The sequence below is a fragment of the Leuciscus leuciscus genome, assembly GCF_965113295.1.
Source record: "Leuciscus leuciscus genome assembly, chromosome: 9".
NCBI lineage: Eukaryota > Metazoa > Chordata > Actinopteri > Cypriniformes > Leuciscidae > Leuciscus > Leuciscus leuciscus.
The window spans coordinates 15,299,116-15,322,222 of NC_138733.1; the positions used below are offsets into that span (position 1 = coordinate 15,299,116).

Below are 23,107 nucleotides of genomic sequence, written 5' to 3' on the forward strand. Positions count from 1 at the left end.
TGAATCTAAGCTGATTTGACAAAAGATTTCAAGACAGTAAGACAATAAATCAGGAAAATATTTTTTTACAGTGCAGTGACAGACAGAACTCAGTCAATGCACTGATTTAAACTGCTAATCAGAGTGAATGACAGAGACAGAAAAACATCATGTGGAGTTATTTTGTGACCCAGAAGCTGATTGTGACATACATTTATTAAGAGTATTTGTGGTTTTTGATGTCACTTTGAATTACAGAAGTTAAGTGACAAATTGATAGGTTAATGTGCCACTATTTATTTATTTTTAAATTTTTTAAATCAGCTTTACAATCACAGGAATGAATTACATTTTAAATTATATTCAAATAGAAAACAGCTATTTTAAATTATAATAATATTTCACAATATTATAGTTTTTTTGTCTTCTTTTGTTGTCTGTGTGAAAGTACCACTGTAGGTGCTTTCCTATAACAGTCATGTAAAGTTAAATAAGCAGCTATTGATATCTGATGGATAACATGCTGCCCCATGGCACTGTAATAAATGTGTTGTTTATTGATATGACCCAGTCCCTTTATCATTCAGTTCATTCCAGTAAATGACATTCCATCTGTGATCAGGCCCTTCATGTGATCAGGCCCTTCAAGTTAATCTTTGATTTGACATTGTTCAAAACAGGGGTTCGGGAGTTGCTGTTCATCTAAACTCTACAGCTATGGACTCAAGAACGGTGTTTGTCCTATTATGGACGTTGCTGTCGTCCACCTCCACTGGAATCAAACTAGATGTAGATGGTGGTTATGTTGACATTATCATTGCGATCAGTTCAAAACTACCACAGGATAACACGCTCATTGATAAAATAAAGGTGAATGTGCTTATTTTTGTCTATTTAACAAACTTTATGTGCATTCATTGTTTTAGAGGATTTTGTGAAAGATGTTATAAAAGATTCTGTTTTTTTTTATCTTAGAAATATACAGTATTTAATCACAATTTGTTGACAGTATTTGTGAATGCACAAATTAAATAATAATTACTTTTGAATAAATACACTGAGCAGAGTTTTTTTCTCATTTCACTTTCCTTCTGACAGGACATGGTCACTGAAGGGTCGCTTCATCTTCATCAAGCATTGGATAAAAAGGTCTATTTTAAAGATGCTACAATACTGGTTCCATCTCACTGGAATAGTAAGGAGTTTACCAGAGCAAGCAAAGAGTCCTTTGAAAAGGTATTATGGCATTATATCTTGTAAAATATTAATTTCCATTCATTTCATTCACATATGATATTGCTGACCCGATCTCTATGTCAAACACAGGCCAAAATAAAAATCGATAACGCTGATTCAACTGAGCCATATACTCATCAGTATGGTGAATGTGGAATAGAGGGAGAGTACATTCTTTTCACTCCAAACTTCCTGCTAAACGACACTGTCATTCAGGTTTACGGATCAAGAGGTGACCATTGTCTATCCTCCTTCTACATTTATACGTTTATAGTCAAATAAGACTATATTTGTTACGTTTGGCATGTTTGAGTTTAATTTGAGTTGGACTTTAAGTTGGTTTTGCAGCTGTTTTCTGTTGTTTCTGGTGTTTTTGTCATTGCCTCAACTAACCGTGACAATATTAATATGGTAGTCTGTTTTACTAGCAGTTTATTTGTTTGTTTGCAGGAAGGGTGTTTGTGCATGAATGGGCTCATCTGAGATGGGGCGTTTATGATGAATACAGTAAAACAAAGCCATTCTACTACTCAAATGGCCGTATTGAAGCTACAAGGTCATAAACTGTTAATTAAAAGATGGAATATTTTTTTAAATGTCCTTGGAAATTACAATCACTATTGATTTCTTGCTTATTTTTAGGTGTAGCAAAAGCATTGAAGGACAGTATTATGAACGTACTGCTGATGGATCTCTTCAAGCGTGTCGCATTGATCCACAAACTTCCCTACCTGATGTGAATTGCACGTTTTTTCCAAACAAAAATCAAAACACAGACAGCTCCATAATGTACCTACCAAGCCTGGATTCTGTAAGTACAGATTTTCCACACATTCCAGTAAATTATTTTAGTAACTAATTAAACTTACAGCGTACAGAACCTGAGTTCTGTCCTGGGGCCTTTGAATGTTTTCTTCTGTTTGACAAGTCATTTGGACGTTACATCCCACAATTATTATCTACATATACATTTCAATTTGCAACATCTGCTTGACAAGTTACATTGTGAAACATACATTTTTAATTACTAGAAGCTAATATTAATTTTTAGTTTGTCAGACATTACAATGAGATATAAAGTTGAAATTATGTGACCCGAGGACACAGATAATTACCGAGCCCCTAAAGGGACCTTTGCAAAAAATAAAAATATACAGACTTTCTGGGCTGTATATGGGCTGAAATGGGCTGATGGCACAATACAGCTGTGTCCATTGTCCTATTCGCCAAGTTCAAGGGTTCATAAAAAAAAGGCTGGTACAGTAAAAAGTGTTCAAAATGTGTCTTTCGTTTGGGCAGTGCGTCATATTTCAGGTTATGTCCACTTTAACGAATTTAACTCTGTGATTTAACGATATTTTCTTGTAAGCATGAGATAGTTTCCCGTGAGCATGAGATAAAGTTTCTTTTCTCAAAATATTGTTGCAAAGGTCCCTTTGGGGGCTCCGTAGATATTTTTTTTTTTTTTTTTTTTGGCTAAAACAAGACATCTTATACTGATATGCTGAGTGAAACTGAATGTTTGGTGACATATTTTTGTTTAGTGACAAATTTTGTTTTTTAGGTGATCACATTTTGTCAAGCAAATGATCACAATTATGAAGCCCCTAACCTGCAAAATGAAAAATGTGGCAACAAACCAACGTGGGCCGTAATATTTGAGGATTCTGTGGATAAGGACGCACTTCGTTCTCTGAAACCACTGCTGTCTCCACCAGCACCATCTTTCAAAGTTGTGCAGCGAATGCAACGTGCCATTTGTCTCATCCTTGATGTCTCATCAAGCATGACAGTGCCTGCATTATTTTTACTTTTACACACTGAATACCAATAGTCTAAAAAATAAAATTAAAGTCCAAAAAAAACATGACATTTTTAGTTGTTTTTTTTAATGATTATTTCACCCATTGTCTAGGGCTCTAGAATCCTTTGAAAGCGGCAGGCTGCCACACATTTACTGCAGTATTATATTGAGGATCAAGCCAATGTTGGAATTGTGACCTTTAGTACTGATGCTTCTATTCTGAGCCACTTGACTACTATTGACAACGACTCCACGCGAGAGAAGCTCATCAAACGGTTGCCAGAAACAGCAAATGGATATACATACGTGTGCAAAGGCCTCAAACTAGGCTTACAGGTGCCATATTAATTTGTAATTTTATGTTTGTAATATGTGAAGTGTAGGCTACAGTATACTGTATATAGTTTATTCTAGGCAAATGCTTTCTATTTTCTAACCATCAGGTACTTAAAGAAGACAATGAGGATGTATTAGGAGATGAAAACAGATGGTGAGGCGACGGACAACATTGATAGTTGTAAACCGGAGGCAATAAACAGTGGTGCCATTATACACACAGTAGCTTTAGGTCCCAATGCAGTTACAGCACTGGAGGAAATGACAAAAAGTACTGGTCAGAAAAAAAAAATATATATATATATATATATGTCTATTATAAGTAAATAAGCATTAATAAGTATCTTATTACAGATTAGTATGTAATGCAAAATTGTTCCATGATTAAAATAGGGGGGATATTTTTCTATACCGGGGATAATTTCAACTCCAACCAGTTAATAGATGCGTTTGCGTCGCTTACATTATCAACTGGAGATTACACAAAAGAACCAGTTCAGGTTTGGCAAGTGATCGCTCATTGCCCATGATACAATTATTACTTTAAGAGTGTCATCGATATTGAGTATTTTAACTTTTTTTTATTATTTTTTTTTATCATTCTTTAGCTAGAGAGTGTTGGAAAAACAACATCAGACTGGTTCAATGGGACAGTGGATCAGACTGTTGGTAACAAAACCAGCTTTGTAATAATCTATGAAAAAAGTGTTCCTATCATTTCCATACAGTCAGCAAGTGGCTCAATCTACAGTGAGACACATGAGTCATGAAGGATCTCTGAAAACAGTCACCTTAAAACTTCCAGGAACTGCTGAGGTATGACAACTTTTATGAACCAGATATTCATTTTATAGTTCAGACCATAAAAATGTAGGCTAAACATGAACTATTATCATAAAATAAAAGACATCTGGGCCAAGAGTTTTAGATAAACGTTATCAAAATATGTTTAACAACAACTTCAGACCAGGGTGGGAATTATGTTATTTTAGGGGCAAGGCCATTTGGCCTCCACCTTTTCTTTTTTTTTAGGGGCACCAAGGCCATATGACAGGGCACAAAGGCCATTGAGTACAATTCGATGGTTTTCCCATTCAGATTGATACCATAACATCCTAATTTGGAATAAGACATGGATTATGACTTAAAAAAAAAATTATAATAATGAGAGAGAGAGAGAGAGAGAGAGAGAGAGAGAGAGAGAGAGAGAGAGAGAGAGAGAGAGAGAGCGCCATTACATCCAGAAGATATACACCCTCACACAACAATAGAAACAACATAAATGCCAATAAAAGCATTCAGAAACACCACAAATGCCAATAAAAGCATTCAGAAACAACACAAATGCCAATAAAAGCATTCAAAATATTCATTCAGTCCTCTATATCATGTGAGAATGTGAGTTATTAATTATGATTATCAAAGTTTACATTCAATATAGGCTATAAACAAATTTTGTGTAAACATGTTATAATTTGCCTATACACATACTTACATATATATATATACATAACATAAATTGTAAGAATATGACTAATAGTAAAGACTAGTACTAATAAATAAACATTAGGCCTATGCTAAAGTTATTAAATAGCAGTCCCAAACTAGTTTTTGTTAATACAATGTTGGTATGAGCCACTACAGTCATTTAAAAATATAAAAAATAGTGGCATTTTGGGGTTAATATGGAAAGGACAGTTACCATGGTGAATACACAATATTAACAATAACTGTTAATGAAACATGGAAACTGCTCCTGGTGAATAGAATAGAATGAAAATCATACCTGCATTACTTTTATTTCGTGTAATTTACAACGTAACGGCGTTGCATGCTCGTAGTTTCTTTTGCACTTGATCAGTGAGGCGATACAGTGCGCGCGCCGCCGCATTTGCTCGTGCAATTGAAGAGTGTGCGCTACGAGAACAGGATAACGGCTGACAGGACAAGTCAGTTTTTCTGAGGTGAAAAACTTTATCTCAGCGTACACTTATGTCACTGCCTGGTAGTTCCTATTGTGCTGGGTTTTCTGAAGTAGTCATGATTCGCCTCTCATAACATAACATGCTCTAAACACGCACGCAGAGTGGAAAAGGAGGCGCGGGGAGCAAGGATCACAGCGCAAATTTGAACTATATCGATATGCGATATGGTCTAATTCCATATCGCATTTCAAAAATATATCGATATATTTTTTATATCGATATATCGCCCAGCCCTACACTGCACCTGCGCGAATCCACGAACTAATTGAAGTTCAGAGACTACTTGGGTGGCTCGCTGTAATTCAAAGCAAGCCCACTATGCCGCACTGGCGCTTTATACATGGAACTTGGACAGGGCCAGGGCACACAGGCCACTGTGGCCGTACGAGGATTTTTTTTTTTCACGGGGCATGAAGGCCAAAGTGTAGGGCAACGGCGGCCATGGCCGCGTGGCCGCGGTATAATTCCCACCCTGCTTCAGACTAAGACAGAGTTTATTAAATATGGTCAACAACAACTTTGGATTTTGGACACGATTTGGCTGTCTGAGACAAATTTTGCAAATCCTAAAAGATTCCTCTGATCAGGCTAAAAGTCTTTAATTGTTAGTTTAACATGTTCACCGACAGCCGATTAATGACAGTTGCGGTCATTTGACTCACAGTCCAGCAGTGTGACTTCTTTTACGACGACCGTCAAATTGTCTTAGTTTTTCAAGCCATAATTTCAATCCTGCGTGTAATGCAGCCCACTGTCACCAAACATGTCATTGATTAATGATGTAAAACTCCGGACAAGTTTTCCTGTGTGCGTCTCTTTTTAACACATTTTGACTGTCGTAGTCTGACATTAATGAAAACTGAGATCTTACAGTGTGACATCGATTACAGTGATGATCATGTTCGTACTGTCTGACAAGCAACAATCGTAAAGGACTATTATAAATTGTAGCCTACAGTGTGCACCCGGCTTAATTGTGCGTTCACACCGGACGCGAATAGCGCGTCAAATTCGTGCCTGCCTCGTCTAGTTATACGCTTGACCACTTTGGGCCCTATTTTAACGATCTGAAACGCAAGTGTCAAGCGCAAAGCGCAAGTAACTTTGTGGGCGGGTCTTGGGCGCTGTTTCTATTTTCCCGGCGGGATAAATGCCTCTTGCGCCCGGCGCAAATCTAAAAGGGGTTGGTCTGAAGTAGCTTCATTATTCATAGGTGTGGTTTGGGCGTAACGTGAAATAAACCAATCAGAGCGACATCTCACATTCCCTTTAAGAGCAGGCGCGCTTGTTCTAAAGCGGATTCCTATTATAACGGTGGATTTGCCAGGCGCGCGCCAGGAGCGGTTCACAGCCAAGGGGAGCAACGTTCTCGTCAGGGACATTGGTGATGGAGAAAACCACCCAAATTAACTTCGGTTAAACAGGCGTATGATAATTTGGGTAAATGTGTAAGCTAGATGTATGCTTTTATAATAAATTGTCTGTCTATCTATCTATCTATCTATCTATCTATCTATCTATCTATCTATCTATCTATCTATCGTAATAATGTATGATTTGCAAAAATGAAAACTGCTGCTTCTGTGTAGATGAGAGAATCAAAGTGCGCGTTGTGCACACGCTACATTGATTATGGCCAAGCATGCACCCTTAAAATAGCATATGAATAACATGCGCAACGCGCCACTGACTTTAAACAATTTTTTCCTGGTTAGTGGCGCAATTGTTTTCTAAACCTGCAAAATAGCATGAAGGAACGTTTGCGCCGGAACACGCCTCCTCTTTGCGCTGAACCGCCCTGGGGAGCGCAAGTGTATTTCCTAACTTACCGACGTGCGTCTGTGGAGGGAAAAGTCCGCTTTGCTCGGGCGAATTCGCGTCAAACGCGTGAATACACAAAAAGCACAACATAATAATCATTCGCGCGTAACGCGCTTAACACGCCAGATGCTCAATTCGCGCCATTCGCGCGAACTTGACGCGCGAATGAGGCGTATTCGCGTAGCAGGAATTTTTTACGCGCGTGCATTGACTTAAAGCAGGGCTCAGTAGTTTCGGGATTTCTTCGCTGTATTCTCGCTTTTTGCTCGCAGGTTTCTCTCTAGAGCTCCCCCTACAGCTTCGGAATAGATATTTGACAACACTGTTGTAAAAACTCGTTGGCGATTCTTAGACACCAGAGGCTAGTAGATCAACAACATCAAAGCAGATGGGACATTCTTTAAAACGTCTTCTTCATTTGGGTTCAAACAGCGTTAAGGAGCGCCATAATGAAATGCATTTTAGCAGATTTCTTTTGGCCGTAAAGCAATTGTTTACATCGCGAGACCTGATATCACGCGATACTTCCTGGCGCGGCGGCCGGCGGCCCGCCGGCTCAAAGTTGCAAGTGCGTATTTTCCGCTCACGGGCACCAGGGGGGTGCGAAACGACCACCATTCAACCCGAAATAAGTAATATAACCATTCCAATGACTCCGAAGCTGTTCAGTTAAGGTAAAAAAGTTACTTAGAGCACCTTTAACATTGAAATCACTTGCGCCTGACGCGCTATTCGCGTCCGGTGTGAACGCACCATGAGTTTATCAAATATGTTCTACAACAACTTCAAACTAAGACTGATGATTCAGCTAATACACTTACAGCAAACCCTTATTTTTCTGCTTTTACTATCCATGTATTTGCCAGACTGGGGACTGGAAGTACAGCATCCAAAGTCCAACACTTCAGTCTCTGACTATAACAGTAACAAGTCAAGCGGCGCATGCTGATGTTCCCCCTATCATAGTCAAAGCCCGCATGAACCAGCAGTTCAGTGACGGCACTAAACCCATGATAGTGTTTGCTGAGGTCAGTCAGAATTACAAGCCTGTAATAAAGGCTGATGTGTGGGCTACGCTGGAGTCCCAATCTGGGTCCGTACAAACACTACAACTCCTGGACAATGGAGCAGGTAAATTACCCATCATTTTTGTTTCAAGTGTGCACTCAACTTAAAATATAAATAAATAAGGTACATTTCCAAATTATATAACTCAGAGATCCATCTTTTTCAGGAGCTGATGCTTTTCAAAATGATGGCATCTATTCCAGATATTTCACAAAGTTCAATGATGGGAGAAGCAGCTTGAAAGTGAGAGTGAAGAATCAAGATGGACAAGCCAGATTTACTTTCCAAAAAAGGGGTGGTGCCCCATACGTACCTGGATACGTGGTAAACGGTAAACCTTTGGTGATTTTGAAAATACATTTAAACTTGGATCATATCTGAAAAAAACATTTGCATTCAGACCAACAGCACAATCGCAAGTGTGATATTATTGTTATACAGCAGTTCAATAAATATTTTTACATTTAATTTTTGCCAGCAACAATAGTTCCAAATGAAGCTAAAGCAGAATTGTTTGTAAAGTCACTTGTTTCGCTTCTGAATAAATTGTTTTTTGAACGAGTGAATTCTAATCGACCGAACGTGCCCGGTGAAGTGTATTTCACAGGGTAAACCACCATCTTAAGTGAGACTCCATTCCAAAGGTACACTCCATGATCAGTTAGAAGGGCACTGCAAATGGCATCTACGGATTATAAGGGTTACACCGATACAATACTTTACAGGAAGTGAAAAACAAAATTGTCTCCACCAGTTATTGCGCATCTCTCCAGCACTTTAAAGTTTGTATAAAATAAAAAAAATAAAGGCCTGGTTTCACAGACAGGGTTTAGATAAAGCCAGGATTAGGCTTTAGTTCAATAAGGGCATTTATAGCTTTTATAAATGTGCCTTAAAAACAAAACAAAAAAACATTACTGGTGTGCATGAGACAAAGCAATGGCACTGACGTATTTTAAGAGATGTCAGTACAAGTTGCTTTCAGTTAAAACATCTCAAATATGCATTTTAGTCTGGGACTAGCTTAAAGGAACACACCGACTTTTTGGGACTTTAGCTTATTCACCGTATCCCCCAGAGTTAGATAAATATTGTATAGATTTGTATTTGTACATGCTGTGACTATACAAATCACAACATGTAAATAGGAAAATGTTGGTGTTATTTTGTCACTTATTGGGAGCAGTATGCTAGCTGGAGCCGTTTACCTCCAGTCTTTGTGCTAAGCTAGGCCAGCGGTGGGTGCGTCAGACAGAGTTATGGCACGCACGGAGATGAAAAGGGTATGTATGGACTTATCTAACTCTGGGGGATCCGGTGAATAAGCTAGAGTCCCAAAACGTCGGCGTGTTCCTTTAAGCCTTGTCTGTGAAACTGGGGGGAAAAGAAGTTGAGGATCTTATTGTTTTTAATTAATCCAATGTGTGTTTTGTAAACAGCCTTTCTCGGGTATAAAGTGTGCAAGACACAAAAATCACAATGCAACTTCCATGATTACTATCAATAAGATAAGACATATCCATGAAACCAAATTACATTATTTTATATATTAAACATTGCAACATATATTTTTCACATTCAAATATGACAATTTATAATCATTAAATTAATAATACATTTTTACAAATACATACGGATGTATTATATACACATGTAGGCTATGTTACAAAAACATATGGTCATTTATATTATAATTATTTACAGAAGTATTACTTGGCCATCATATCTCAAACTGTTTGATGACGTTGCATTTAGTCAAGTGAAGTGATCTTCAACAGGTATCCTGTGCTCAGTGAATAGAGATAAGTGGACACTGTGTAGGGACCTTGATTTTTGGAATGTAGCTTGACTCAAAGTTTAGTTCCTCAGTGAATGATTGTTTGGAACAAATCATTTAAGATGATGATTCAATTACTCACTTGTAAAAAATACTTGTATCTATGTAACCGGCAGAAATTAGTGTCAATGAATCCATGCACAAATTGGAACTAAGAATATAAATGTCAATATAGTTAGCTACACAGCTGCTTGAAGAAAAACTTCAGAATCAAGCAGATTCAGGTGGTTTCTCTAATTTCAGGTGTAGTGGAGCTGAACCCTCAAAAGCCTCCAGTTTCTGAGGAACCACTTGAGGTCGGAAGCTTTACCAGAACAGCCACTGGAGAGAGATTTACGGTGGATTTAATGGGCTCAACTCCACCAAATTTCCCTCCTAACAGAATCACAGATCTGAGTGCTGAGATCCAGGACGACTCTGTGCTTCTCAGCTGGACGGCTCCTGGTGAGGACCTCGACCAAGGGACAGGTAAAGCACACAATTACTATACCAGAATTTAAATACAAGGTTTTGAACATCTTCACTGACAACATAAAATAGTAGTCTCAAATTTTGATCATGAAATGTAAATTTTATTGTCTTCATGGCATGTTTCTTTCCTTTAAGCGAAATCCTATGAGATCAGGTGGAGCTATGACCTTCAAATGCTTCGAGAAAGCTTCAGCAATGGTCATGCAGTCAACACAACTGCCGTCTCACCGCACGAGGCTGGATCAGTTGAACAGCATTCATTCAATTTCAGTTTCACAATCCACAATGGCACAACAATGCTCTTTGCAGTTCAGTCTGAAGATGAAGAAAAAGCTAAATCTCAAACCTCCAACATTGCTCAAGCTTCAAAGATCCTCCCTGATCCAAAACCCCAACCTGATCCAGAACCCCAACCTGATCCAGAACCCCAACCTGATCCAAAACCCCAAGGAATATCAAACCCAGGCATGAATTTGACAGTTCTTGTCATTTCTTAGTGTGTGGTAACTATGGTCATATGTTTTGTTGTTGCTGTAACCACATGGGCAGTGAGACGCAGAAAACGCCTTGGTTAAAGCATTATCTGGAATTAACAATCTGATGCACACAATCAAATCAATCCTTATGTGTATATTGAATATTTCTTACAATAATCATCTCTATCAAACAGACTTTCTGACTTTCTGAATATTTTTGCATACATGTATTGCTCTCATTCAGAATTCTCATTTATAGTTGATTCTCAATCGATTTATCTTACTCTGAAATGTGAGCACCTTTAAATACAAATGAACAAAAACATTTAATAAAAGGCTTGTATTAAACTTTCATCATGATGATTTAAAGCACATTTTTAGTTGATTCATTCTTTGAATTTTAAATGGCGACCTATTATGCTATTTTTCAAAGTGGCCTCTACTAGACTAGGTTGTCATGCTTAAATTCTCAAAAAACACTTAATTTTTCCACATTATTTGACATTTTTGCAGCACCTCTCTTCCCAGACTGTCAGTAAGTCTCAGTTTAGTTCCTGTCTATATGAAGCCCCTCCTTTTGAAAACAGACTCTGTGCGTGATCCAATATGGTGGCTCCCGGCTGCTAGACTGCAACACTGTAAACAGCTCCAAGATTAAGTTTTCAGATATCATTTTCTCTCTCTTTTCACTCACTTTTTTCCCCATTTCACATTTTCGCCCGTTACAAAACTGGACTACAACATTATACAACCTGGATCATTCATTAAAGGTAGACTATCATTCACCAACACATGCAGACTTTTCAACTTAATGTATTACTCTTTAATTCAGACAAACCTCATTGGTTCCTGTGGAAGTTCAAACGTGCTGTATAACACACGAGAATGAACCTCACTGGTTCTTGCACGTCAAGCAAACATGCTTGAGCTTCTGCTTACCACAACTGATGTATGCGTGGATTTATGTTTATATGTGAATTAAAGCCTAATGACATCTCAGACTGTCTGATGGCAGATATGTAAAGATAAGGGTTTTTCCTACTTTTGAGCGATTTGTTACTGTTTTGTACATGTTGTCATATTAATTATAATTCAACTCGATTTTGTTACATCGATCACAATATTATTGTTGATAATTGTTCACAGGGGCACTTATGATTAATTTTGAACTAGGGCAGGGGCTTGAGAAGTTTACCAAGCTGTGAGGACTTACGCTTCTGAGAACCCTGGAAATGTGAAAAGAGTCCATTCAGAATCTAGACCATTTTTTGGAGGGTTGGTGCAATGTTTGAATTTATGACTGAATGGCAAGAAGAAGAAAAAAATGCAATATTTTATTATGTCCCTTGTAACACGATATCACAATGAAGCAGTATCTATTGAGATTATCAGAAAGAGCTTTATTGCCCAACATGTTTGCACACACAAGGACCGAACCAGCTTGAAGCGCGAGAACAACCTCATTGGTTCTTGCTGAAGCTTAAACGTGCTGCATAACGCGAGAATGAACCTCATTGGTTCTTGCTGAAGCTCAAATGTGCTGCGTAACACGAGAATGAACCTCATTGGTTCTTACGGAAGCTCAAACGTGCTGCGTAACACGAGAATGAACCTCATTGGTTCTTACGGAAGCTCAAACGTGCTGCGTAACACGAGAATGAACCTCATTGGTTCTCACACATCAAGCAAACATGCTTGAGCTTATGTTTACCACAACTGTTGATGAAAGTTTAAATGTGAATAAAATCCTAAATTCAATCTGTTCATCATAAGTGATTGTGTATCTTCAGAAAATTTGGACTAAACCGCTCAATTCATATGAATTAGTTTTATGATCTCTTTATGAATTTTCGTAGCTGTCAATGGAGGGACAGAAATCTCTCCGATTTTAATAAAAACATCTTACTTTGTTTTCTGAAGATGAATGAAAGACTTATGGGTTTGGAACGACATGAGGGTATGTCATGGAACGACAATTAATGACAGAATTTTCATTTTTGGGTGAACTAACCCTTTCAGTACTGAGTATGTATGCTGTGCACTAGGGGCGTCCCTAGTCCCTTTTTAGGAGGCCTTCTTCAACCCACCTAAAAAATTGTGATTAGCTCCGTAATCTGTTCACAAGTTCGTGATCACCTCAGTCCCCTTTATTCTGCGGCTCCTCCCTGTCTTTTAGTCAGTGTGTCAGCATGTTCTTCAGTCTGCAGCGGCAGCAGATGACAAGGTGTGTACTTTTATTGATAGATTATCATGGCACCTAACATCTCTGCAGTTTTTTGTCATAAATATAGTTTACATAATGTGATGCTGGAGCAATATAAAAAAAATAAAATAAAAAAAAATAATTAAAAAAAAGTTTCCCATCCACTGTAAAGTTTTCGCTGTGTTCACACCCCTCATCACACTACAGTTGTAAATGTAACATGAAGACACTTTAGACAAGTTTTTTTTTTTTTTTTTAAATTAACATTTTTAAATTAAAACGTGTTGTTGTGGATGTGGCATTAGATTATCGTGCACAGACATTATTAAAGACAGTCACACTGTAAATCTGAACAACATTTGTGAATCTAAGCTGATTTGACAAAAGATTTCAAGACAGTAAGACAATAAATCAGGAAAATATTTTTTTACAGTGCAGTGACAGACAGAACTCAGTCAATGCAGTGATTTAAACTGCTTATCAGAGTGAATGACAGAGACAGAAAAACATCATGTGGAGTTATTTTGTGACCCAGAAGCTGATTGTGACATACATTTATTAAGAGTATTTGTGGTTTTTGATGTCACTTTGAATTACAGAAGTTAAGTGACAAATTGATAGGTTAATGTGCCACTATTTATTTATTTTTAAATTTTTTAAATCAGCTTTACAATCACAGGAATGAATTACATTTTAAATTATATTCAAATAGAAAACAGCTATTTTAAATTATAATAATATTTCACAATATTATAGTTTTTTTGTCTTCTTTTGTTGTCTGTGTGAAAGTTCCACTGTAGGTGCTTTCCTATAACAGTCATGTAAAGTTAAATAAGCAGCTATTGATATCTGATGGATAACATGCTGCCCCATGGCACTGTAATAAATGTGTTGTTTATTGATATGACCCAGTCCCTTTATCATTCAGTTCATTCCAGTAAATGACATTCCATCTGTGATCAGGCCCTTCATGTGATCAGGCCCTTCAAGTTAATCTTTGATTTGACATTGTTCAAAACAGGGGTTCGGGAGTTGCTGTTCATCTAAACAATACAGCTATGGACTCAAGAACGGTGTTTGTCCTATTATGGACGTTGCTGTCGTCCACCTCCACTGGAATCAAACTAGATGTAGATGGTGGTTATGTTGACATTACCATTGCAATTGGTTCAAAAGTACCACAGGATAACACGCTCATTGATAAAATCAAGGTGAATGTGCTTATTTTTGTCTATTTAACAAACTTTATGTGCATTCATTGTTTTAGAGGATTTTGTGAAAGATGTTATAGAAGATTCTGTGTTTTAATTTTTTTTATCGTAGAAATATACAGTATATAATCACAATTTGTTGACAGTATTTGTGAATGCACAAATTAAATAATAATTACTTTTGAATAAATACACTGAGCAGAGTTTTTTTCTCATTTCACTTTCCTTCTGACAGGACATGGTCACTGAAGGGTCGCTTCATCTTCATCAAGCATTGGATAAAAAGGTCTATTTTAAAGATGCTACAATACTGGTTCCACCTCACTGGAAGAGTAAGGAGTTTACCAGAGCAAGAACAGAGTCCTTTGAAAAGGTACAGAGAATTATGGCATTATATCTTGCAAAATATTAATGTCCATTCATTTCATTCACATATGATATTGCTGACCCGATCTCTATGTCAAACACAGGCCAAAATAAAAATCGACAACGCTGATTCAACTGAGCCATATACTCATCAGTATGGTGAATGTGGAATAGAGGGAGAGTACATTCTTTTCACTCCAAACTTCCTGCTAAACGACACTGTCATTCAGGTTTACGGATCAAGAGGTGAACATTGTCTATCCTCCTTCTACATTTATACGTTTATAGTCAAATAAGACTATATTTGTTACGTTTGGCATGTTTGAGTTTAATTTGAGTTGGACTTTAAGTTGGTTTTGCACTGTTTTCTGTTGTTTATGGTGTTTTTGTCATTGCCTCAACTAACCGTGACAATATTAATATGGTAGTCTGTTTGTTTTACTAGCAGTTTGTTTGTTTGTTTGCAGGAAGGGTGTTTGTGCATGAATGGGCTCATCTGAGATGGGGCGTTTATGATGAATACAGTAAAACAAAGCCATTCTACTACTCAAATGGCCGTATTGAAGCTACAAGGTCATAAACTGTTAATTAAAAGATGGAATATTTTTTTAAATGTCCTTGGAAATTACAATCACTATTGATTTCTTGCTTATTTTTAGGTGTAGCAAAAGCATTGAAGGACAGTATTATGAACGTACTGCTGATGGATCTCTTCAAGCGTGTCGCATTGATCCACAAACTTCCCTACCTGATGTGAATTGCACGTTTTTTCCAAACAAAAATCAAAACACAGACAGCTCCATAATGTACCTACCAAGCCTGGATTCTGTAAGTACAGATTTTCCACACATTCCAGTAAATTATTTTAGTAACTAATTAAACTTACAGCGTACAGTACATGAGTTCTGTCCTGTTTTCTTCTGTTTGCCAAGTCATTTGGACGTTACATCCCACAATTATTATCTACATCTACATTTCAATTTGCAACATCTGCTTGACAGCATTTGCAAAATATTAAGTTTGAATTACAAGAAGCTAATATACTTTTTTAGTTTGTTAGACATTACAATGAGATACAAAGTTGAAATTCAGTGGCCTGAAGACACAAAGATAATTATAGAGCCTCGAAAGAGACCTTTGCAAAAAATAAAAATATACATACTTTCTGGGCTGATACAGTAAAAGGTGCTCAAAATGTGTCTTTCGTTAGGGCAGTGCGTCATATTTCAAGGCCTTATGTCCACTTTAAGGAATTTAACTCTGAAACCACAGAAATTGTAACACGTGAGCAAAAATAAATAAATAAAAATGTCCCGTGTGCATGCAAAAGTTTCTTGTGAGCACGTGAAAGTCTGTATATTAGGGTCTCCATAGAAAAAGAAAAAAAAACGAGACATCTTATGTTTGGTGACATTATTATTATTATTTTTTTTTTTTAGGTGATCACATTTTGTCAAGCAAACGATCACAATTATGAAGCCCACAACCTGCAAAATGACAAATGTGGCAAACCGGTGTGGACCGTAATATTTGAGGATTCTGTGGATAAAGACGCACTTCATTCTCTAGAACCAATGCAGTTTTCTCCACCAGCACCAACTTTCAAAATTGTGCAACGATTGCAACGGGTTGTTTGTCTCATTCTTGATATCTCAGGAAGCATGACCACAGTATGCAAACATTAAAAAAAACTTCATTTGAAACAAGAGTGTCTGCATTATTTTATCCTTTACACACTTGAGTACCATACCAATGAAATGAGTTCCGTTTTCTAGGACTCCAGAATCCTTCGACAGCAGCAGGCTGCCACATATTTCCTGCAGAACATCATTGATGATCAAGCCAGTGTTGGAATTGTAACCTTTAGTACTGATGCTAATACTGAGAGCCCCTTGACTACTATTGACGACTCCACACGAGAGAATCTCATCAAATCGTTGCCGGACCAATCAGACCTTGGATCAACAAACATGTGTAAAGGCCTCAATCTGGGCTTAGAGGTGCTATATTAATTGTTAATTTTATGTTTGTAATATGTGAAGTGTATATATATGTGTGTGTGTGTGTGTGTGTGTGTGTGTGTGTGTGTGTGTATAGTGACGAATGCTCTCTATTTTCTAAACATCAGGTACTTACAAAAGACAATATGGATGCATTAGGAGATGAAATCATTTTTCTGACAGACGGTGAGGCGACGGACGACATTGATGGTTGTAGTCCAATGGCAATAAACAGTGGTGCCATTATACACACAGTAGCTTTAGGTCCCAGTGCAGCTAAAGCACTGAGGGAAATGGCGGAACGCACTGGTAAGTAAAAAAATAAATGAATAAGTATCTGTATCTGAGTAAATGATAATACTAATATTGAGTACAAAAAAGAGTAAATGATAGTGCCAATTTAGTATGTAATGCAAAATTGTTCCATGATGAAAATAGGGGGAAAATTTATCATATCCACTGATGACATCACCTCCAACCAGTTAATGGATGCGTTTGCTTCGCTTACATTATCAACTGGAGATTACACAAAAGAACCAGTTCAGGTTTGCCAAGTGATCGCTCATTGATGAAATTATTACTTTAAGAGTGTCATTGATATTGAGTTTTTTTAATGTTTTTTTAATTTATTTTTTCATTTATATCCTTTAGCTAGAAAGTGTTGGAGAAAAAACATCAGGCTGGTTCAATGGGACAGTAACAGTGGATCAGACTGTTGGTAACAAAACCAACTTTGTAATAATCTATGAAAAAGATGTTCCAAGCATTTCCATACAGTCACCAAGTGGCTCAATCTACAGTCAGACACAAATGAGTCATGATATGTCTCTGAAAACATTCACCTTAAAAGTTCCAGGAACTGCAGAGGTATGACAACTTTTATGAATCAGTTATTTAAGTTTATAGTTCAGTCCATAAACATGTAGGCTAAACATGAACTATTATAATACAATAAAAAGACATCTGGGCCAAGAGTTTTAGATAAACATTATCAAAATATGTTCAACAACAACTTCAGACTAAGATGATTCAGCTAAAACACTTACAGCAAACCCTTATTTTTCTGCTTTTACTATCCATGTATTTGCCAGACTGGGGACTGGAAGTACAGCATCCAAAGTCCATCACTTCAGTCTCTGACTATAACAGTAACGAGTCAAGCGGCGCGTGCTGATGTTCCCCCTATCATAGTCAAAGCCCACATGAACCAGCAGTTCAGTGACGGCACTAAACCCATGATAGTGTTTGCTGAGGTCAGTCAGAATTACAAGCCTGTAATAAAGGCTGAAGTGTGGGCTACGCTGGAGTCTGAATCTGGGTCTGCACAAACATTACAACTCCTGGACAATGGAGCAGGTAAATTACCCATAATTCTTGTTCCAAGTGTGGACTCAACTTAAAAATATAAATAAATAAGGTACATTTCCAAATTATAACTCTCTTTCAGGGGCTGATGCTTTTCAAAATGATGGCATCTATTCCAGATATTTCACAAAGTTCGAAAAAGGGAGAAGCAGCTTGAAAGTAAGAGTGAAGAATCAAGATGGACAAGCCAGATTTACAAACAAAAAAAAGAGTGGTGCCCCATACGTACCTGGATATGTGGTAAACGGTAAACCCTTGGTCGTTTTGAAAATACATTTAAACTTGATCACATCTGAAAAGAAAAACTTACATTTAGACCAACAGCACAATCGCGAGTCTGATGTTATACAGTTCAATAAAAACTTGAGTAACTTGAGTTTTAGACACAATACTGCTAGTTACGTTCTATTTTTTCTAGCAACTATAGTTGCAACTAAAGCCAAAGCAGAATTGTTTGTAAAGTAACTTCTTAATTAATCAGTTTTTGAACAAGTGAATTCTGATCGACTAATCCAACATCTTAAGTGAGACTCAGTTCAAAGGGCACTGCAAATGGCATTAGGGATTATAAAGCTTACACCGATACAATACTTCACAGGAAGTGGAAAACAAAATGTGCCCACCAGTTATTGCGCATCACTCCAACACTTTAAAGTTTTTATAAAATAAAAAAATAAAGGCCCGGTTTCACAGACAGGGCTTAGATTAAGCCAGGATTAGGCTTTAGTTCAATTAGGGCATTTAAAGGTGCTCTAAGTGATGCCGGGAGTGTTGACATTCGAATTGTTGTCAAACAAAACGGAGGCTAGCTAGACCCTCCCTCCTCCTCAACCCGTCTCCTCCCTCCTCCCCTCCCTTCCGGCATAAAGGAAAGTCAAAGTAGTCACTAAAAACAAAGTTAAGTTTTACTGATACTTCATTCAATGTGTAATGTCACCAAGTTAGATAAATGCTTTTATATATTGCAGAACAGAATGCAGAAAAAGAGAAACATTGTCTTAAAATCGTTTCGCCACCTGAGGTTATAACTATAGCTCACATATACAAGGACGCAATAATAGCAAGATAACATTAGCTTCGCGTTTCCCAGTGAGCATAAACAACTGCAGCGGCGTAAACAAATTTTGTCAAAGTTGTCAATAGCCTATAAATGAACATTCAAATCCATAACAAACTGTGGGTGAAAACAATCATTCACACAAATTGTCGCCCTACTGTTAATTTGCTTGACCATTTACAATAGAGATTGATCGCTAGCTGAAACATATATGTTGTATTCACCAAAGCTAACGCTGACTGCATAGTTCTAGCTAATTACATCCTTGTGTTGGTTTGGCGAACATGAACGTCAATTTAGAAAGAAAAATGGATTTACCTTTTCTGCAAAAACAGAGCAACTGAATGTTGGATTGGAAGCCCTTCTGCCGGCGGAGTTCTCGCCATATTTCGAGGGTTTTTCCGATGTAAATTCGGGACTTCGCGCGTTCCTTATCCTTGTCCCTCTTCTTTACAATTTGTTCATCGGAACGTCGTCTCTTTGGTCGTGTGTCGGCCATAATTCAAACTTCCCTCTTCATGCTTCTCTCTCCTCCACACACCCCCTTCATGTGCACGCGCACTAACCCCCAAACCACACCCCTCAAATACTTCTTGTCGGTGATTGGCTGGAGCACTGTTTGTTGCCGTTTGTGGAGCCTGTGGTGTCTAGAGAGACCGCGTTTTCGCGTGACATCACTTAGAGCACCTTTAAGTAGCTTTTATAAATGTGCCTTTGAAAAAAATATTACGTGCACCTTGAGACAAAACAATTTCAGCTATTTTACGATTTGTCAGTGCAAGTTGCTTTCCGTTAAAACAGCTCAAACATGCATTCTATCTGGGACTAGCTTAAGCCTTGTCTGTGAAACCGGGGGAAAAAGAAGTTGAGCCTCTTATTGTTTTTAATTAATCCAATGTGTGTTTTGTACGCAGCTGTTTTTGGGTATAAAGTGTGCAAGACACAAAAATCATAATGCAACTATCTTGATTACGATCAAATAATATCATAGACATATCCATACAACCAAATTACATTATTTTCATATTAAACACCACAACAGATATTTATCACATTCAAATATGACAATTTATATTAATTAAATTAATAATACATTTTTATAAATACACCTGGATATTGTAGGCTATATTACTGGAATATAGGGTCAGGGTGAATTTAAAGTGAGTTTAATAAAAGGAATAAACATAATAACAAATCAAACATGGAGAACAGAGAACCAAGGAACCAGAGAATGAGTGCACCAAACATACATCCGTGTAGGACAAGACTTGACAAGGAACACAAGAAAAACTAGGGTTTAAATACACACGGGGTAATGGGCAAACAAGACACACCTGGAAAAAATCAAAAAACTAATCAACAAGAAAACTACAAAGGACTATAAAAAATGGTGCAGAAAACAAAATAACATAAAAGTCCACACAAGACCATGGCAAAACAGGCTGGGATCATGACAATTACACAAATGTATGGTTATTTATATTATAATTATTTACAGAAGTATTATTGGGCCATCAAATCTCAAAATGTATTGAAATGTTTGATGACATTGCATTTAGTCAAGTGAAATAATCTTCAACAGGTATCCTGTGCTCAGTGAATATGGAGAGCAAAGGGACTATTGGCGCTTTTCCACTGCATAGTACGGCTCGGTTCGGCTCGGTACAGTTCGACTCAGCGCGGAACGGTTCGGCTCGCTTCGCTTTTCCACTGCGTGGTACGACTCGGCTCGGTACGGCACGGTTCGGTTCGCTTTAGCTCGGTTGCTTTTCCACTGCAGTTAGTACCGCTTCAAAGTGGGTGGGACTGATCGTTATAGTTGCCGTCTCTACTGCCATGACATCATCATATTAAATGCGAATTTTTCATTCCGTGTTTCCCCATCCACTCCTCGGCAACCAACGAGAGGAGCGTCTGCACCTCGTCCACTGACCACGATTCAGCCATTTCTTTTTTTTAAAGTTTATACTCTCTTTTTTGAAGCAAATACTTTAAAAACAGGTGCTAAAGCGTTGGCTGTTGTCTACTGACTATTTAAATCTAGCGGGTTTAGTGTCTCGTGTCGTAAATACAATGACGCTGGTAGTGATGATTCTGTCTGACCAATCAGTGATCTGCAGTGTTTTCACGTCACATTTTAGTATCGGTACGGTACGCTTGGAACCTCAACAGAGGTGGTACCATTTAAAGCGAGCCGAAGCGAGCCGTAGCCTACCGTACCGTACCATGCAGTGGAAATGCGCCATAAGTGAGCCGAACCGAGCCGTACCGTAACATGCAGTGGAAAAGCGCCAAAGCGTGCCGTACCGAACCGAGCCGTACCGTACCATGCAGTGAAAAAGCGCCATATGTAGGGACCCTGATAATTGGAATGCAGTTTGACTCAAAGTTTAGTTCCTGAGTGAATGATTGTTTTGAACAAATCATTTTAGGTAAAGATTCAGTTACACACTCGTTCAGAAACTTGTAACCTGCAGAAAGAGTCCATAAATTCATGCACAAACTGAAACTAACAACATAAATGTCATTATATTTAACTACACAGCTGCTTGAAGAAGAACTTCAGACAGAATCAAGCAGATTCAGGTGGTTCCTCTAATTTCAGGTGTGGTGGAGCTGAACCCTCCAAAGCCTCCAGTTTCTGAGGAATCACTTGAGGTCGGAAGCTTTACTAGAACAGCCACTGGAGAGAGTTTTGAGGTGGCGCTTACAGGCTCAACTCCACCAAACTTCCCACCTAACAAAATCACAGATCTGAGTGCTGAGATCCAGGACAACTCTGTGCTTCTCAGCTGGACGGCTCCTGGTGAGGACCTCGACCAAGGGACAGGTAAAGCACACAATTACTATACCAGAATTTAAATACAAGGTTTTTAATTTCTTCACTGACAACATACAGTAAAATAGAAGTTTCAAATTTTGATCATGAAATAATGTAAATTTTATTCTCTTCATGGCATGTTTCTTTCCTTTAAGCGAAATCCTATGAGATCAGGTGGAGCTATGACCTTCAAATGCTTCGAGAAAGCTTCAGCAATGGTCATGCAGTCAACACAACTTCCGTCTCACCGCACGAGGCTGGATCAGTTGAACAGCATTCATTCAATTTCAGTTTCACAATCCACAATGGCACCACAATGTTCTTTGCAGTTCAGTCTGAAGATGAAGAAAAAGCGAAATCTGAAACCTCCAACATTGCTCAAGCTTCAAAGATCCTCCCTGATCCAGAACCCCAACCTGATCCAGAACCCCAACCTGATCCAGAACCCCAACCTGATCCAAAACCCCAAGGAATATCAAACCCAGGCATGAATTTGACAGTTCTTGTCATTTCTTTGTGTGTGGTAACTATGGTCATATGTTTTGTTGTTGCTGTAACCACATGGGCAGTGAGACGCAGAAAACGCCTTGGTTAAAGCATTATCTGGAATTAACAATCTGATACAAACAATCAAAATCAATCCTTATGAGTAAATTGAACATAACCATGCATCCAACTACTTAAGAATATTTCTTAAAATAATCATCTCTATCAAACAGACTTTCTAACTTTCTGAATATTTTGGCAAGTACATGTATAATAATTGCTCTCATTTAGAATTCTCATTTATAGTTGATTCTCAATCGATTTATCTTACTCTGAAATGTGAGCACCTTTAAATACAAATGAACAAAAACATTTCTGTACAATAAAAGGCTTGTATTAAACTTGTCATGATGATTTAAAACACATTTTTAGTTAATTAATTCTTTGAATTTTAAATGGCAACCTATTATGCTATTTTTCAAAGTAGGCTCTACTAGACTAGGTTGTCATGCTTAAATTCTCAAAAAACACTTTATTTTTCCACATTATTTGACATTTTTGCAGCACCTCTCTTCCCAGACTGTC

At 37.8% G+C, this 23,107-nt stretch overlaps 1 protein-coding gene and 1 pseudogene across 3 annotated transcripts in view; both read left to right on the forward strand.

Moving 5' to 3' along the window:
• The first annotated feature begins 280 nt into the window (after positions 1 to 280).
• LOC309505884 (calcium-activated chloride channel regulator 3A-1-like) lies at positions 281 to 11,034 on the forward strand (annotated as a pseudogene). The gene is made up of 12 exons (XR_014211627.1): positions 281 to 849; positions 1,078 to 1,215; positions 1,306 to 1,447; positions 1,666 to 1,771; positions 1,858 to 2,026; positions 2,780 to 3,007; positions 3,715 to 3,855; positions 3,964 to 4,171; positions 8,028 to 8,292; positions 8,396 to 8,560; positions 10,310 to 10,534; positions 10,673 to 11,034. The product of XR_014211627.1 is annotated as a calcium-activated chloride channel regulator 3A-1-like (transcript).
• A 3,109-nt stretch (positions 11,035 to 14,143) lies between these two features.
• Positions 14,144 to 23,107, forward strand: part of LOC309507064 (calcium-activated chloride channel regulator 3A-1-like) — a 65,616-nt gene continuing 56,652 nt past the window's right edge. Inside the window, exons 1-14 of one of the 2 annotated variants that reach the window (XM_082181155.1) lie at positions 14,146 to 14,427; positions 14,663 to 14,800; positions 14,898 to 15,039; positions 15,261 to 15,366; positions 15,453 to 15,621; positions 16,233 to 16,463; positions 16,569 to 16,793; positions 16,922 to 17,102; positions 17,232 to 17,338; positions 17,445 to 17,660; positions 17,885 to 18,149; positions 18,241 to 18,405; positions 21,821 to 22,045; positions 22,192 to 22,736. In XM_082181155.1, coding sequence (XP_082037281.1) covers positions 14,275 to 14,427; positions 14,663 to 14,800; positions 14,898 to 15,039; positions 15,261 to 15,366; positions 15,453 to 15,621; positions 16,233 to 16,463; positions 16,569 to 16,793; positions 16,922 to 17,102; positions 17,232 to 17,338; positions 17,445 to 17,660; positions 17,885 to 18,149; positions 18,241 to 18,405; positions 21,821 to 22,045; positions 22,192 to 22,631 — 2,763 coding nt within the window. In that variant the 5' untranslated portion in view covers positions 14,146 to 14,274 and the 3' untranslated portion in view covers positions 22,632 to 22,736. Of the gene's footprint in view, positions 14,428 to 14,662; positions 14,801 to 14,897; positions 15,040 to 15,260; positions 15,367 to 15,452; positions 15,622 to 16,232; positions 16,464 to 16,568; positions 16,794 to 16,921; positions 17,103 to 17,231; positions 17,339 to 17,444; positions 17,661 to 17,884; positions 18,150 to 18,240; positions 18,406 to 21,820; positions 22,046 to 22,191; positions 22,737 to 23,107 lie in introns of those variants that run through there. The other variant, XM_082181156.1, reaches the window with a different exon arrangement.